The following is an 18819-nucleotide window of genomic DNA, read 5'->3' on the forward strand; positions in this document are numbered from 1 at the left end:
CAGAGTCCGAAGCAGGCTCCAGGCTCTGAGCTGTCAGCACAGAGCCCAACTCGGGCTGGAACTCTTGAACTGCCAGATCACGACCTGAGCCAAAGTCGGACACTCAACGCTCAACCGACTAAGCCACCCAGGCGCCCCTCCCCCCACCTTTCTTTAAACTTCTATATGTATGCTTATGCATCATACACATTATTTAGAAAATGGATATCATACTGGAAATGCACAGTTTCTACTTTTTACTTAAAATTATACCATGAGCCTTTTCCACATCATTAAAATTTTAAACGTGATATCAATAATTATAAAAATATGAGAGTACTGTTTCATGAAGATGATGCCAAAGGTGAAGAAGGAAGTCCCTGCCCCTCCCAAAGCCAAAGCAAAGGCTTTGAAGACCAAGAAAGTGGTGCTGAAAGACATTCACAGCACTTAAAAAAAGATCTACATGTCAGCTACCTTCCAATGGCCCAAGACACTGAGTCTCTGAATGCAGCCCAAGTATCTTTGAACGAGTGCTCCCGGGAGAAACAAGCTTGACCACTATGTCATCATCAAGTTCCCCCAACTACCAAGTCGACCATGAAGAAAGTAGAAGACAAAACACTTGTGTTCATTGTGGTGCCACCAAGCATCAGATCAGACAGGCTGTGAAGAAGCTCTATGACATTGACATGGCCAAGGTCAACATCCTGATCAGGCCCAATGGAGAGAAGGCATATATATGCTTGACTGGCTCCTGACTATGATGCTTTGGATGTTCCCAACAAAATTGCGATCGTGTAAACTGAATCCAGCTGGTTAAATATAAATTTTTTCACCATAAAAAAAAAATGAGAGTAATACTGATAAAATATTTACCATATGTTAAGCACTTTTCTAAGTGCTTCATACATATTAACTTAATCTTCATGAAAAGTCTTGAGATGGGTCCTGTTACCACCCCTGTTTGGCAGATAAGAAAACTGAGGCACTGATGGAGTGAGTAGTCTACCAGGGTTCCACAGTTGGTGACACTATGTCATAGTGTCTGTGGACTGGACATAGTGTCTATGTTACTGGACTGTGACCTGGGCTGTCTGGCTTCTGAGTCTGTGCTTTAGATGGTCACATGACAGCTCATCCTATTGAAGAAGTTAGATTGTTCTCTGCATTTTCTTTTAATATTAGATGAACAACCTTGAATGTAAGTCTTCAGTCACATCTATTTCCCTACAATTTCTAGAATAGTATACTAAGTAAAAGGTTTGAACATCTTTATGTTTTTAAAAGTGCTTATGGCCAAATTATTCTACACTATTATTATATCAATTTATACTTCTTCATTAGTACTGGATATTATAATTTTTTAGTATTTTCTAATTTGAGAGAAACTGTTATTTTATGTTTCTTTTGCATCTCTTTGACCACTGGTGATTATAAATTTTCACCTGATTGCCTATTTACATTCCTTCTTTTGTGAACCATATGGTCTGCTCATTTTTCTACCAGAGTGATTTTCTTAATGATTTATGGTAGTTGTTTATATTTTAAAGCTTTAACTCTTTGCCATATATACACCAATCTTTTTCTTTAATTTGTTGCCCTAGAATTATGTTTGGATTTTACCAATCTTTGGGATTCCAGAAGATTTGTTAGAGGAAGCCTCTCTTTCTTTCCCTGAAGTAATGTTCTGAAGAAACGTTGGAGAGTCTGATTGAGTGTAGGTGGGGTAAAAGGATTAAAAGCAGGTGTTATTCAGAAGAGAATAGCTTTGACCTAAAATCCCTAACTCAGAAAACAAGGAAAACCTAGGGAAAACTAGCCAAAGCCATTAAATCAATCAATGGTGACTCTTCATGACATTTATATAGCTTAATGGTTACGATACAGGGTCTTGAGAACCCACCACCTTGGTTCACTTGACCTTGGACGAGTTACTTAACCTCTCTGAATCTGTTTCCTCTGTAAAAAATCGGGATAATAATAGCACCAGCTACTTATCAAGTAGCTATGAAAATTAAACAAGAAAGTTATGTAAAACACCAACTATATCTAATACCTGGCAATGGTATGACATTATTTGAGATTATTAGAGAAGTATTCATAGTTACTGTTGTTGTTATAATAAAAAGGCACAAATGAAAATTCTCCTGGTTTAGCCTGACTTTATTTGCCTTTTAGTGTTATAAACAAGAAGTTGTAAAGCTTATAACCAGTTTTAATGCTTCTATAGAGTTAACATTCATTTATTCATACAAATAAGTGGATTCATACAATCATCCAACAAATATTTGTTTACTGAGATGCAAAGGAGAACCAGCCAGACATAGTCCCTGCTTTTATGGAATTTCTATTTCTATGGAATATCTATGGGGCAGATAGACAATAAACTGCATTATGATAGGAGTAATGAAGGAAATACAATATGATACTGTAATCAACACTATCAATTGGCAGGACCCTTGGCTGGATAAAATGATGTATTTAAGCACAGGCATGAAGATTAGAAAGGAACCAGACTCGTGAAGAACTTCAGGAACAGATGTCTGCTGCAGAAAACACCTGAAAAGCTTCTGTGGAAAGGATGCAAAATCAGGTCAGGGTGCTTGCATCACTGAATCAGATGAAACGGGGAAGGAGGCAGTTCAGCCTTTGCAAGGCAGTGTAGGCCATGGTAAATTTAACTTTATTCACATCCCAAGAGGAATCATCCAAGTATTTTCAGCAAGGGAGTGACAAGACCTGCCTTACATTTGGAGATCACTCTGAATGACATGTGGGAAATGGATTGGAGGGCATAAGGGACGAGCACAGAGACTAGTTAGGGATGTCCTCATTATCTTCTGCCTTCTCAGCTTGTTTTCCTCCTTCCATGTACAAAAAGTCACATAATTAGCCCACATAATTCTAGGAAGTCCAGTATCCTCTCTATACTTCTGAGATTTCCTAAGAGTGGGGTGCAGGGTGCTTAGTTCTCCAGTCACTTGTAACTCAATCTCTGGAGTCATTCATTGCCCAGACCGGTGTTGGCCCCTCCTCCTAGCTGCTACGGGTCATTCTGATCTGCAGTTTTCACATACACATCTCTCTCTTCAAGCCCCTGGGCCCCTCTGAGCAAGGCTATCTTGTGATTAGTGGGAGAAAGGATTACAGCACAGAAGAGGAAATGACAACCTTGACTATCTAGTATCTACAGGGTACGAATATACCCTTTGAGAACCCTTACTCATATTTATCTTTTTCTTTAAAGATCTTCTCTCAGGGGGCCTGGCTGCTCAGTCAGTAGAGCATGTGACCCAGGGTCCTGAGTTCGGGTCCCATGTTGGCCAAAGAGATTACTCAAAAAAAAAAAAAAAAGTCTTTTCCTCAGTCCCAGGGCCCCAACACTTTCTCCCTCAAGCTGCCAGGGGAAACACTAAAACTTCCTGCTTCTTTATGGACAGAATACATCAGGGCCCTTTGTGTCAGTTGTTCCTATCCAGACAAACCCAGGCCTTTCTAGTAGCATGTTTCTCTCAGGATGAATTGTGCCATTTCCCTAGAATTCATAACTGCTTTTTGTTTTTAGCCAGTTTTTGAAGTAGTAATTTCTCCCTCTTTATAGTTTTCACAATTCAACAAAGAATGAAATAGCATAAATGATTTTATTCTAGAACTTGCCCTCTCAAAGAGTATGGTGCTTTTTAACAATGAAAATATCCCCAGATTAATGTGCACTTTGGGCAATTATTATCAGAATCACTATATTCCTTTGACTGTTTCCCACAGTGTAAAGCAAGCATGAGGATAAACAGAGTTTCTAAAACAACCTAAATTAATTTGGAGCCAAATAAGATTAGAACACATATTTTGGGTTGGAAAGGAGGTGTTAATGAAAGTAATGTGTCCTTAACTTTGGTTCTTAACCAAAGTTTCTTAAAGGTGTTTCTAAAAAAAGTTTCTAAAGTATTAGGGGAGGGGAGTTGAGTCCATGAACTTGGATTAGAAAAGTTACATCTTTATTTTCACTAACCTCTACTGAAACTATTTTGCGGTGCCTGGGTGGCTCAGTCAGTTAAGTGTCCAACTTCAGCTTAGGTCATGATCTCACAGGTCGTGGGTTCAGGCCCTGCATCGGGCTCTGTGCTGACAGCTGTGAGCCTGGAGTCTGCTTCAAATTCTGTGTCTCCCTCTCTCCCTCCCCCTCCCCTGTTCATGCTGTCTCTCTGTCTCTCTGTCTCTCGCTCTCAAAAATAGAAAACAATACACATTAAAAAAAAACATTTCATTATGCATGAAGACAACACTTCAGTCGTATCAGCAGTGTGTGTGACTTTGTTAGTACTACTTCTATCTTTGTAAATATCAGATATTTTCATATCACATTCTACTCGCAGCAGATAACTCAAAATATGGTTTTAATGTTATTAAAGTACTGATTATTAAACTTCTTGCTAGGTCTTATTTAATACTTAATAGGGAAGCACATATTGTTCTATCACAAACTATGGAGGCTTGCTAAACTGAGAAGAGCAAATGTGGGTCATGATACCTTAGGATGGACAGTGTTTTGGATGGTGGTGTATACAGACCAGATAGTAAGTAGAGGGAGGGTTGCCCTAGAGTCAGACAAATCTAGGTTTTATTGTGACTCGGATATGTGTACGCTGTAATTTTTGTTAAGTTAATTTCTTAGAGCTTTAGTTTCCTTATGTGTCAAATAAAGAAAACTTCCAGAATTGTCGTAATAATTAAATGAAATGATGTAGGTGAAGACACAGGTTCACATAGTCCCATGGAGGGAACTCTGCAAATATGAACAGGCTTCTATTTCCGCTTCCCTCACCAACCCTCTGAATCTGTGGACTTCCATCCTGCAGAAAAGATGAGTAGCAAATTTCATTGCAACAACAACAAAAACCCACCTCTCCTAATGGACAGCTTTTTTTCTACTTTATAGACAATACAGAAGTTGGCCATACAGAGAAGGGTCCACCTGCAGTGCCTGCCCCAATGATGACAAGTGTTTGGATAATCTCTGCAGTGAGTAAAAGGAAAACTCTACCAATAATACAATGTGTTTGAAACTATTAGAACTTTCTACAGAGCTAAGAATGCAAATGTTTGCTTTCTCCTAATAGCTGTTTTCATGGAAGTTGGCATCAGGCAGCAATCAAACCAATGGCTTACTGTCCTAGTAATGAACATATATTTAAGGTAAACTTAGGGAAGCAAAGAATAGCCTTCTTCTGTAGCTCTAATCATTACCACAAAAAGTGACTAAGAAGATAGGAGCTGTAGACCCAAGGTTTGCTGAATTCCAGCAAGATCAAAACAACTGATTTGTAAACACTGAGTTGTCATCTTCAATCCCAGTACAGCAACGCTTTTTCGATCAGCTTTCTGAGCCAGTCATCTCTCTCCCAGTTCGACCATCCTTTATTTCATTCACAGCAGTTTTGTTAAGAGAACTTAGTAAAGCGCAGCCTCTATGCGACAAACATCTCCTCAGGGTATCAACGTATCAACTGAATATTTCCTTTCGTGTTGCTACAACACTACAAAGCATATTATTTTTTTCCAAGTGAGGCAGTATAAAGTAGGAGTTAGAACCACACATTTTATTTTCTTTTAAGTTTATTTTTATTTTGAGAGGGAGACAGAGAGCAAGCAGGGGAGGGGCAGAGAGGGAAACAGAATCCTAAGCAGGCTCTGTGCTGCAAGCACAGAGCCTGATGTGGGGCTTGAACTCAGGAGCCAGGAGATCATGATCTGAGTCGAAGTCAAGAGTCAGACACTTAACCAACTGAGAGCCACCCAGGCGCCCTAGAACCACGCACTTTAAAAACCACATGCCCAAGTTCAATTTCCAGTTCCACCACCATGACCTGAGGCAACTGTCCGAACAGATTTCCTCAGCAATAGAATGTAGATGGTGGGGCCTCTTCACAGGTTTGGTGAATCAAATCAATGAAAAAAGAAAAAAACACTTCTATTTAGAACAAGAGCCTAGCATACAGTAGCACTCAATAAATATTACCTATTATCCACAAATACATCCTCCCAAACTCAACTCCCAAATGTTGAGTTGACTCTTGGTGTTTTCTTTATCCCCAAACTTTGAGACTTTTTATGCCCACGAACAACTCTCATGATGCTTCTTTAAAATCTGTGGTGAAAACTGAGACAATTATTTTAAATTATTTAAAGAGTAATTTGTTGCCACTGGTTCACTGTCTTTCCTGCTGGATTCTAAATTCCAAACAAGTAGGAATTATGCGTAATTCACTTATACCCTAGTCTGGCTGGCAAATAAGCACTAATCTGGATGTATGTTTCCTTAAAAAAATCATTCCTTCTCTTTAAAAATCTAGATAATTAGTAACAACACCTCCACAATGACAAGAAAAGATCCTTTTGGCTTTTTAGCTTTTCATTTTAGATGTATCTTGAAATGGCCTCTGAAACTTCAGAAAATTAAGGCTGTGGTCCAATAATGAAAAGCTCCTGGGCTCTTAAGAAAAATGGAAAACATGCTAATTTGCATGGGGGTAAGGGTCAGAGAACAGAAGCTTTTATTTAACAGGGGCGCCCGGGTGGCTCAGTTGGTTGAGCAGACTGCTCAGGTCATGATCTTGAGGTTTGTGGGTTCGGGCCCCATGTCTGTGCTGTCAGCACAGAGCCTGGAGCCTGCTTCAGATTCTATGTCTCTTTCTCTCTCTGCCCCTCCCCCGCTTGCATTCTCTCAAAAAATAAACATTAAAAAAATAAAAGCTTTTAACAGATTCCATCTTTGACAAATTATGGTAAATATTGGAGGAAAAAATTCCTTTCTGGCCCTTTAGGTACTGTTGGCAGGTTCAATAAATACCCATGGAGGCCAAATCAGCATGGTTTTTACATGATGTGCTGGGTATATCAGTGGTACACGGGATGATTTTAGCTAGTGCATGAATGTCCATTTGTCTCGATATTCAAGAGTTGAATATTTAACATTTAAAAAACGTGTATGTAAGAAAAAATATAACTAGCACAGCACATCCTTGATTTCATGGTATTAACTGCCAAAAAAGGTAGAGCAGCGGCAGCTTCCTTGTAATTCACCAAAGCCCAAGCAGGGATGCTCACAAGTACCCAGAAGTACTTGCCAGAGTCCCACAGAATTCAACAGCAGCTGGCATACAACTGGCATGGAAACGTCATCTATTTAATAAAAAAAGTATCATGAAGGCTAAGGCAGATGTAGAATTTTCTACCTAGTGCTCTGAATGTCAAAATCTGAATAAAGCTCAGTAAAAGGAGAGGAATAATTATGACAGGAGAGCCAAATCCCTATTGACAATTTAATGACATACTGGAACGACGGAGAGCGAGGTCACTGTCTCTTTATTACTGACTGATCATAAATAGTATCATTCTTCTCAGGAAAGAACATATTTCCAGGAAAATATTTTAATACATTGCTCACATTGACTGTTCCTAATATGTAATTCTTTATTTTTCAATTCTCATGGTTTAATTTTCATTTTAATTGTATTTATTACCTGCTAGTTGTGGTATGTAAAATGATTTTCCACTTATAGTAGTATATAAAAAGTTTATAAAGTCAACTTAAAAATGTCAAATTAGTATAGTTAGTACAAAAAAATCTTAATGTTTAAAAAACACTGCAATAAAGTCAAAGCAACAGTTAATGGTTATAAATAGCAACTTGGCTTTTTAAAATAAAATTTTAAACGTACGTATTTTTTCTTTCTTCTGACTCCACAGTTAACCCACAACGAGACAAAGTCACACGTATGTATACAAATCTTTTAACTGTTCCATTAGATCGATGTGAATTATATTACTGCATTATGAGAAACAACATTTAAGAGCACATCTGATGTTTGTTTCACAGGTTACTACTCTATTGTGTATCCTGACTGGCCAGTATCTGTGCGCAACAGGAACTTATCTCTCTTTCTCATTGTTAGTCCACCAATTCTAATACTGGGTGTCATAATGACCATTTGGGTCAAGCACAGATACCCTCAGTTCTTTTGAACTAAATCCAGAAAAAAACCGCAACTCATTCATGTATGGCTTAAAAAAAATAACAGTTGGTTGTATTTATTTCTTATTTTAAAATATTTCAGAAAAAAATGTTGCAATAAACCCTTCATCAAAAGAAAAAGTCTCAACTTCCTAACTCTAGAATAAACTCATTTTTACTTCCCACTTTTCTGTGAATAAGAATTGTTTTCAGGCTGCCACAGCTGTGACTTTCAGTAAGTAACTCAGCCCGTGTGTGTCTCAGCTTCTAAAACTACAAAATGAATGTGCTAGATTTAGGTGATTCTGAACGACTCCACTGGCCCTCATTAGTAAAAACATTTCTACATAACTTGCTGCATGCTGCTTCCATGCTAAACATCTGGTTTTCCCCACTCTCTTGCAATTTGAGGTCTTTGGTTTCCCATTTTCCCAGACTCAAAAGAGTAATTAAGGGATTTAAGAGGCTTTTGCTTTTTGCTTATGGGCTGTTTAATCTTAAACATAATATAAAGTAAGATTATAAAAAGAAACCTAATGTTTACTCATTATCATTAGAGACAGCACTGCAAAATCTGTATTTATTTTCCTCAAAACCAAGTTGTGGGACATGATTATATGTAAAGACTAAACAGTGGCAGCAAATACTGGATTTGATGGATAATTACAATAGCCACATTCTAAAAAGATCGTTACATAAACAACCTAAAAAATTACACCTAATATGCTTAGGCAAACATGCCAAAACAGAAAAGGTGCATGGTATACAAGGACATACGTACCACTCTGCAGCATTAAAATTAAAAACTCACACACAGAGAATACAATAATTTATATTTATAAAGAAACAGCTGTTTATATAAACACTGATTTGAAGAATGACACAAACTAGAAAAACGTGATCAGGGTATTCTTCTCACACATAAGGCTACGAACATCCTAGCATCTCAAAATCCTTTACAAAAGGAGATAGCTTAATGAGTTCTAGTTCAGGGGGTTTATTTAGTGTTACTTTTTCTTCTTCTTTTTTTTTTCATCTGTTTCCATTTTAAGCTTAACTTCTTCAGCTGAAAGAGCTCCCAGTTTCTTATTCTTTGCTTTCTTAACCTTTTCCTTGATGGCGGCTACATCAATTTTATTTTCGGTAGAAGCTAGACAAATTAAAAACAACATATGTAATTCTTTATGCTTTACCAAATAAAACATAAAGAATATGTATTTGGTACAGTAACTTTAGAGTACTGTAATAAGTGAAAGGTCATGTTGTAAAATATAAAGCACCTGCCTAAAGGAATGTTAGACATTTAAGAGAAAAAAAAATCATAAAATAAATTACTTTCTAAGTACATTAATGAAGGTACACATGAAAATGGCATTATAGTTTAGCTATCTGAACAAATCACTGAATTCAACAATATTAAAACTTCATTTTTCCCCCTAAATTGTACTTGAGATTGGATTATTTTTACTTATATTCTTTCCCATATTTTGGAACTTTAGAGTACTCATTAATATGCCAATTTCCAATTCTGCACACTAAAATACTTTGAAATTACATTTCAAGAAGAATATTACCACGTAGACCTTCCAGCTTGAATAATTTTAATTAACTAATCATGAAGCTTTAGGTCAAATCTACTTCATCTAATACCACACATAAAAACTCAAAAATAAAGTTTTCCAAATATTAGTTCAATGAATGACTAGTAGTATTTCATTTAACAAGATTTTGGTAATAAAGACAATAATCTGAGCATATTTGGAGATCCTCCTAACAGAATCCAACCATCAATGCCAAAAGCCTGAACAACAAAGACAAAGGAGGAGACACAAATGCAACTTTTCCTCACCATGTAAAGGACAGTGTTCAGAGCATAAGAGAATCACCAGCTAAAATATCATCAAACTTCCCAGCAACTTGAGGAGCAGAGACTTAAAGCCTCCACTACAGTGAAACAGCTACATTTTAAATCATCATAAACTGAGATTAAACTGGCTACTGAACAACGTCCTAAGACGTTGAGAGAAAACTCACAGGCTGAACAAACTGCAAATTCTAATGCTTATGACATTTTTAACTTTTATATAACCAGTGACGTACATAGAAGAATACAGTACTTTTAAAGCTATTAACACTGATGTAATACAGGAAACTAAAATAGTAACGTCATGTCTGGTCTTGACCAATAGGTCATGTACAACAATGCCAGTGACTTCCCTCCCCTCACTGTGCCACTGGCTACTTCGGAAAATTACTTAGGGAAGAGTACAGGTGTTACTAGTGGGAAAGAGAACACAGAAGAGGGCAGGATGGATCAAATGAAACTAGGAATGGAGAAGAGAAGACAGAACACTGTTTTCACGGAGTGTCCTTTTAACAGCCCCTAAGACCTTCCTACTACTTTGATGGTGTCCTTTAGCCCAAGGTGATCAGAAATCCATCGTTAATAATATAGGAATCAAATTTTAAGCCACAGATCACATAAGTAAAGAGAAGAAAAGCGTAACTTCTGATAAGCTCTTTCTGAGAGGCATGATAACAGAGCTTGGGGACCTCCTTGCTTTCGTTACTTTGATCTCTACAGAGGATTCACTGCCCTGGTTTAGAGCTTTCACAATGAAGAGTCCTTCTCCAGCACAATTGGAGGTTAGGAGAGGACTGTCAATCTGGAGACTCTGAAATAGGCATCAGCTGCTAATAAATTATAAAACACTTCTGTGGTCTCCTGTCCCTAGGATTAATGATTAATGAAGCAGCAAGAGAACTGATGAAAGATGGTTATTTCTTTAGTTAACATTCAAAGAGATTCAGACAAACTCATATGGGTTTACTTTTCAAAAACAGACTTTCATATCACATCAAGAATTGGAAAACGAGCACTTACCTTCCTTCGGTTTCACAACTGGTTTTTCTTTAGGTGGAATAAAAGCTTTGTTTCTTTCCTCTTGTCTCTTACTGAGAGCTTCTGCTTGTTTAGCCTGCGTTATTAATAAAAAAAAATACATTAGAGAACACAATTTATAGTTAAGTAGGAATTTAAGTTTCTGTGAATTGTACTATCAATGTTGTGAGCTAGACAGAGTCTTACCTTTATGGCTTCCATTTTCTGTCGCTTCTTTTGACTTGCCTTCAGAAAGTATTCACCACTAGCCAATTCTTTATCAATCTGTTGAAAGCAGTATTTATAATTACATGAGAAATAAGGTAGATGAGAAATCATTTCCTAAAAAAGGCACAGTGTCCTTGAGGTGAAGACAGTGAAGTCAAAAATCTGACTAATTCATAAAGGCAGTGACATGAAAAGGAAATATACTCTAAGCTAAAGGAAATACATGCAAAAAGCACAGGGATAGGAAAGGAGGTGATGTGTTCATGGAATATACAGCAGGCTGTTTCAACACAGAAGGGGATGTGTCTACATGCTGAGAACAAAGAACTAGTAGAGAGGAAAGACTTTAAGATATAGCCAAGAGAGTGAATTATGAAGTAAGATCCCTTAGGAGACAGGTGAAGACAGAATTCAAAGAACAGGTAAAGAAAGGACTGGGTGCAGATGGGAAAAAAAAAAAAAATTACAGGTGAGAGAAAAGGAAGTTGAAGGAGTTCTCACCTGATGGTCTTAAATACTTCCATAAACTGAAATGCAGGGTCATCAGCTAGGAGTGGGAGGGGTGCTTCAAGAATTAAGAGGATGCACAGACTACCAGACAACGGTGAGGACCTATCTGAGGCTGGAAACGTGAATTTATAGTGGATAGAGTCCAAAGAGAAGACTTTTTCCAGCTGTGTTCAGTAGCCACATTATGGGAAAGAAAACAAATTTTAGAACTGATTAAGTTTGAGAGTTTTGCTGGACAACTATGATAGAAGGAAAAGGCAGTATGAAGGAAACAGTGATGGCCAAGAGAGAAAGGGAAATTTGGGGAAAAAAAGCCAGAAAACAGCTGCTAAAATGAGACACATTCATAATTTAGAAAAAGGATAGATATTATCACTTAAAGACTTCAAAACTGAGCAGTCACATAGCATGTAGTCATAAGAATGGTGCTGACGCAGAGTGAGAGCATTAAGGGTTAAATCATTAAATGTGTGTATCCATGGGAAGTGCAGAGACTGGATTGGCTGCAGGGACACAAGTGACACCAACCACTCATACCGTGAAGCCGCCACTCCACTCCACCCCACACACTCAGCTCAAAATAAGCCTATTTACACTTACCTTTAGTTTCTTATACCTATACACACCCAAACACATACACACTCACATACAGAAAGTCCACCTAAATTACTCTCCATGAAGTTTCTGACAAAACAGATTAAAATGGTTTCCCCCGTCATGTGAAGAAATTCAACATTTAATACTGACCTGACTTTCTGGCTGTGGTGGCGGGAAGGGTGTATACTCTTTCTTGACAGTTTTCTTCTTTGGTTCCTTGCGTTTATTCACATTTTTGTGCTTGAACTGTGGCAAAAATCTTTCCCAACTTTGTGATCTTAATTCAGAATCTTTTGCCAACTCTCGTTTAATCATTAAGGTCTTTAGTCATGACAATATATGAACAAAGTAAGAATTTTTAATTTTATAAGCCATATATTTGTCAAACCAAGACATTATAAATACTGTTCCTATAAATAACAAAATTAAAAAGAGTAGTTCTTAATCTCCACAGTAGGAGCAAACCAATTCCATAAAAAAATAAGTAATCTAAAACTAAGCTTCGGAAAACCATTAGAAATTTAGATTAAGAAATGCAGAAACAGTTTTTAAAAAATTTTAAAAAAGCTTTATGGACAGCTGGGTGGCTCAGTCGGTTGAGTGTCCAACTTTAGCTCAGGTCATGATCTCACAGTTCGTGAGTTCCAGCCCTGCATCGGGCTCACTGCTATCAGCACAGAACCTGCTTCAGATCCTCTGTCTCCCTCTCTCTCTCTGCACACCCCCCCGACTTGCGCTATCCCCCTCAAAAATGAATACACATTTTTTTAATTAAAAAAAAAGAAATGCAGAACTGTTAAAATAATTGAGATGAAAATGAGACTAATCTAATTCAGCTTTCCAACCATTAATTCATTAAAACCCTTAAAATTCAACTTTAATAGTAGCAGGGAGAGTTAATTAGTAATGTCCCCTGAAAGCAGGAAGCTTTTGGTAGTACTTTAATTATCACAGGAAAAGAAAAAAGTAAACTTTCTCACGATCAGACAAAACCCATTTCTCCCACTCCATTGACTTCTGCACACATTGGAACAGCCAAGGAAGGAAACCAGGTATCAGATACAAAACTAGCTCTATTTTTAATGTCCCAAAGTAACTCAAAATCATTCCTTCACCCCAATTTACTAGTGACTTCTTAAAATATATGTATTTTTTATTCTTTTAAGTGCTTATTTATTTTAGAGAGAGAGAGAGAGAGAGAGAGACAGAGCACGAGCAGGGGAGGGGCAGAGACAGGGAGACACAGAATCTGAAGCAGGCTCCAGGGCCTGAGCTCTCAGCACAGAGCTCAACGCGGGGCTTGAACCCACGAACCCTGAGATCATGACCTGAGCCAAAGTTGGATGCTTAACCAACTGAACCACGCCAGGCACCCCTAAGAGTGACTTAACTTCATCAAATTTAAGTGGACTGCTTAATAAATACCCCTCATAGTCCCTTACAGCATGATTAAATTTCCAAGTACCATCACGAATCCTGTGTGCACAGGGATGTAACAGATCTCTCTCAGAGAGTTTATAATTTTGACTGTTAAATTAAGAAGAAAAGTTTTAATCCAATCTGAAATATTCCAGACTCTATTTAACAGAAAAAGGCAGGATACTGAAAGATCACATCTTTAAATATAGTAATAAGCCCATAATCCAAGAAAATCTGATTTTTATCATCTACTACCATTTCTATGAAGCTTATTTCCTCTGTATAAAAACTATGTCATGTGTTTGAGTATCCCCTTCAACAGTTTTCAGACTGTAGGCCAGAGACCTAAGCCTCCAAAGATGTAACAACAGGACTGGGTAGAGTTGAGTAGGCTGAACTATCTCTACCCCAAATAGTTCTGTTCATCTGTTTTGTGCATTAGGCTTCCATAGAAGATTTAATTTCAAGAAAGGTTTCTGTAGCTAAAAGAAGTCTGACAACCACTGTTATAATAATCTATAATTAACACTCACCTTAATGTTATAAATTGGATGAATATTCTTCATAGTATCTAGGACTACTTTTCGTACCTGAAATTTGCAAAGAAAAATCAATTAGTCACTTACATAGATTTTAATAAACTAAATGGAAGGGGATTAATATACTGCAACATATCCTACGGACTAGGCAACGGCTACCAAACTGGATACAGGAGGTCCTTCAACTGCTGAGTGACTTCTAGATTCTTCATAACAGTAAAACTCTCTTAGATACAATGAAGTATCTCAACTTTACAGCTAAATGTAACATATAGAATTAATACAGCAACATTTTGGAACTGTGTAGTTTAGGGAGAAGGCTAGATTTAGAGTCAGAAAATGTGGCCTCAAATAATGGGAAGGGAACGTCACTTAATTGTCCTGTTCCAGCTTTCTCATTTGTAATATGTAAATAATATGGAAATACAATTTTATAGCTTTGCTGTGAAAATTAAATAATATATTTAGATTTTACAAAATTATACAGTATTTAATATATTTAAGTTCCTATTGCCACATGAGAAAAAGGGCAGATAATTTATGAGAAAGGTGTTCAACAGAATTGCTAATAAAGGTCCTAGAAAGGGAACAATACTTCACAGCAGACAGCAAACGGAGTTAACAGAAATGTGTATCTGCTCCACAGATTTTCTCGTAACATTCAATTTGATAAGTTAAAAAAAAAAAGTTCATCAATACATTAAATAAACATTACACTAAAATTCAAATAAAACAAAATATATTTTAAAGGAAAAGAAGTTTATTTAGAATCTGACCTCTACTGGCTTATATAGGTTACTGCAAATAACAATTATCACTATTCAATTATCCAATCATTTGAGCACATGTAATTACGTATCTCCCATATGTGCTATAGACTAAAATCGTAAATACCCATTTAAAACTTGTAGTGGAAAGAGTGATGATGTGCAGACCTTCTAATTCAGAAACGGATACCTCTTTAGTTGCCGAAGATTGGCCGTAATATGTTAGGATCTAAGAGTGATGATTGCCTCAAATAACATGAAGCACAAAGTATTTATTTACTAATGGTAAATCAAAGGACATTCTAAAAAAGAATAACAATTGTAAAACAATATATTATCCAATGAAGTATTATAACCAAATTACTTAATTTGTTCTCTGCTGAGAATTAACTAAAGATAGTAAATGGTTCTCACCTCTTTTAAGCCACTAAAAGGTCCAATGGCTGAAACTGTGTTTCCCTGAACCATAATGTAACAGTTTGTTAAGAGTTCCAAAGCCTGTTATCAAAAGAACAGTAAGTTGAAGTTCAGTACACTGGAAAACTAATGACAGAGGAAGACACTTAAGTTTTCCACTGATAAAAAATACCTTCAATGTAGATCCTTTGGGACCAATGAGACGTTGTCTTCTTTTTACAAATCTTTCTTTATTTCTTACTAAAGAACCTATTTTAATGATGTCACATGCAACATCATCCTGAAGAATTCGTACTGCCTTTGGGAAAATAAAGAAAATACTCCATCAATATTCTTTACAAATAAATTCATTTTCAAGGCCCAGGCTAATGAAATCTAAGCCGAAAAATGAAAACTCTAAGAGGGAGGCATGCAGTGTTATATGTTGTTTCTGATGTTGATGCAAACAAAACAAAGGTTTTGGAATTCTAAATTTACCTGTTCAAATGAAACGCTCCTTGCTAAAAGTTTTATTAGGTCTCTGGCCCTAATGATGATATACGGATCAAAAGTCTTCTTTGTTGTACAGACAGTCATGCTGCCCTCGATCAGGTCCAGGGTTGCATTAATGTGCTGCAACAAGGAAAGAGCAAATACACAACTGTCTAAAAATCAATTCGATCGTAGATAAACAGAGAGCCTATCCTAGTCAAACTATTAATTACTATACATTAAGCTCTCTCAAATTCTATCAACTCCCTCTGTGAGGAAGCTGGGGAGTTGATATAAATAATTAATACTTGATTACTTTCATATTTCAAAATGTTAGAGACTCTGGCACCTGAAACCATTTATACTTACTTGGCTTTAGAATACTTTGTCCTTATTGGAATAAAGACTATTTCTAGTCTAAAAAATATGTATCAAGGCAAATGAAGACCCAAGGTAAAAATGTAAAGCTACATATAGCTTCCCTATCTTGGACCCAGCTCTGATCGGTAGATCTGCTCCTTCAGGTGAGAATGGACTTTCTCTTTCAAACTTTTTTTCTAGCTGGTTTGTACTGGCTAAATACAAACTAAAAACAAATCCTCACACACTGAGAAGGAAGCAATCATTGGAACGTTATGCATGAATATATGCGTTCATCTTAATATGAACAGCCAGAATTTGATAAAGCAAATTAAAATGCTATTTCTGACTGAGAGCATCCTCTGAAGAGTATTTCAACATAGTGAGTGACGAACAATTCAACATAAGGTCAGGTCTCTGAGTTTACAAGAGTTCAATCTCAGATGCAGACCACTGTAAAATGCTTGCTGTTTCCTGAAGCACCCCAATACTTAATGGGCACAAACAACTCCAGAACAGTCACATGGTTGAGAACTACATCATATGTCCCAACCTGGTGTGTGCACATGTGCCCCCCCCACACACACACATAAGTGAGCCAAAAGCTGTACAAAATGGTATTTACCCTTACCCACATGTGATACATTCTTTTTCTTTTTAAAGGCTCGTTATATCCACTAAATGGACTTGTTGCTCCACTAACAGATTTCAATCCAGTTTGAAACACAAAAGCAAATACACTGCTTGAGGGGCATGGCAGCGGCAACAACTAGGGGAAAGTCGGCCACATCCTCGTCTTGCATTTAAAATGAAAATTAAGGGGCGCCTGGGTGGCTCAGTCGGTTGAGCGTCGGACTTCGGCTCAGGTCACGATCTCACTGTCCGTGAGTTCGAGCCCCATGTCGGGCTCTGTGCTGACTACTCAGAGCCTGGAGCCTGTTTCGGATTCTCTGTCTACCTCTCTCTCTGACCCTCCCCCGTTCATGCTCTGTCTCTGTCTCAAAAATAAATAAACATTAAAAAAAAAAATTTTTTTTAACTAAAAAAATAAAATGAAAATTAAGCAATCATCCAGGAACATGCCTCAACTCTAACTATACAGAAATATGGCAACTAATCACAGTATAGAACAGGCATCCTGAAACCTGGAGGTCACAGGTGACTTTCAGACAGTCCAGGAGATCCCTAAAATTTTAAAGGTATGTGACTATTTCAAAGTAATGCATTACAAAATTAAAAACAAATGGATTATAAGAATAAAGCTTCTATCCAGGCTGTTTAAAATACCAAAGGAGGGGCGCCTGGGTGGCGCAGTCGTTTAAGCGTCCGACTTCAGCCAGGTCACGATCTCGCAGTCCCGTGAGTTCGAGCCCTGCGTCAGGCTCTGGGCTGATGGCTCAGAGCCTGGAGCCTGTTTCCGATTCTGTGTCTCCCTCTCTCTCTGGCCCTCCCCCGTTCATGCTCTGTCTCTCTCTGTCCCAAAAATAAATAAACGTTGAAAAAAAAATTAAAAAAAATAAAATAAAATAAAATACCAAAGGAACTAAATTAACCAGTTATGCTACTACTTTATAAAAAAGTCCATCGGCATCCATACTTGTTTGAAAGTAAAGGTATAAGGGCAAAATCTCACAGAAATGTATAAAATGTGCATACATGTTCATTCAAGGCTTTCTGTACCAATGGCCAGCACTCTTTCAAGTAAGCCTCTCTGTATTTTGGGAACAAAGTTGCAAAACTGCTCTCCTCCAAGAGTCCTCTGGGATTGTCCTCTTTGGAAAACGCTGGTTCTTTCCAACCATCAGGAACAGTGAGGAGTTCCGATTCATCTAAAGAGGGGAAGAAACGTACACATAAAATTTTACCCTTCTTTTGGACACTTTTTGAACACTTACATGCACACATTTACATGCTTCCAATTATTCTCCTTGTAGTTCCTGTCCCCATGCTTTTTAGATTATTCAATAAAGAACATGCCTCTGTCATTATTACCAACACACTATTAAAATTATGTGTAAATACTTCAGCCTCATAAGACAAAGGTCCTTAAGGGCAGGGAACCTCTTTGGATCCACGGTAATTAGCATATGCCTGACAGACACTGGGGTCCTCAAGAAACTTCTATTGCACTACACTATCTCAGAGTTGAAGATTCAAATACAACTCTGTTTACAACACTATTTTCAATATAAATAATCTTTCAGACTTTCCTGAACTGGAGCCTGCATATGTGCGTATATATACATATGTTTGTGTTTGTGCACATGTAAAACTTAAAAGCTGATATTCCAGGGTACACTCTCAGGTACTAATCACTAGTAAAGAGTTTTAGCTTCCCAAAGGGGTTTCATATGCCTATTTCTGTACATCTTTCATGACAACTGTCATTTTATAAAAGACATTCAGTCCAAAAATATTAGTGACTTGCGTAAGGGGACGCAAAGGTGATACAGTCTAGGTCTCCTGTCAATAAAACAAAATGCCTCCTAAACGCCATAAGTGATCTCCCACATCATTTATTAAAACTCCTGGTCCTGGATTTTAGCAATCTCTTAAATCTAACAGCTATGTTTTAATTTAGTACTACTCGAAATTATGAACCACAGGCCTGCAGCATCAGCATAAACTAGGGGTTTG

At 37.3% G+C, this 18819-nt stretch overlaps 2 protein-coding genes across 7 annotated transcripts in view; one reads left to right on the plus strand and one right to left on the minus strand.

The window, feature by feature from the left end:
- Positions 1-18819, plus strand: part of GLIPR1 (GLI pathogenesis related 1) — a 61478-nt gene that overhangs the window by 34169 nt on the left and 8490 nt on the right. For 4 of the 5 annotated variants that reach the window (XM_053226507.1, XM_027071220.2, XM_027071221.2 and 1 more), the window contains 3 exons: positions 4919-5001; positions 7729-7755; positions 7859-17177. In XM_053226507.1, coding sequence (XP_053082482.1) covers positions 4919-5001; positions 7729-7755; positions 7859-8004 — 256 coding nt within the window. In that variant the 3' untranslated portion in view covers positions 8005-17177. Of the gene's footprint in view, positions 1-4918; positions 5002-7728; positions 7756-7858; positions 17178-18819 lie in introns of those variants that run through there. The other variant, XM_053226508.1, reaches the window with a different exon arrangement.
- Positions 7328-18819, minus strand: part of KRR1 (KRR1 small subunit processome component homolog) — a 373841-nt gene continuing 362349 nt past the window's right edge. For both annotated transcript variants that reach the window (XM_027071218.2, XM_015063631.3), the window contains 9 exons: positions 17839-18011; positions 15829-15963; positions 15524-15649; positions 15349-15432; positions 14162-14218; positions 12360-12530; positions 11082-11159; positions 10878-10971; positions 7328-9143 (listed from right to left, as the gene is read on the minus strand). In XM_027071218.2, coding sequence (XP_026927019.1) covers positions 9001-9143; positions 10878-10971; positions 11082-11159; positions 12360-12530; positions 14162-14218; positions 15349-15432; positions 15524-15649; positions 15829-15963; positions 17839-18011 — 1061 coding nt within the window. In that variant the 3' untranslated portion in view covers positions 7328-9000. The remainder of the gene's footprint in view (positions 9144-10877; positions 10972-11081; positions 11160-12359; positions 12531-14161; positions 14219-15348; positions 15433-15523; positions 15650-15828; positions 15964-17838; positions 18012-18819) is intronic.

Source organism: Acinonyx jubatus, chromosome B4 (assembly GCF_027475565.1).
Source record: "Acinonyx jubatus isolate Ajub_Pintada_27869175 chromosome B4, VMU_Ajub_asm_v1.0, whole genome shotgun sequence".
Classification (NCBI taxonomy): domain Eukaryota; kingdom Metazoa; phylum Chordata; class Mammalia; order Carnivora; family Felidae; genus Acinonyx; species Acinonyx jubatus.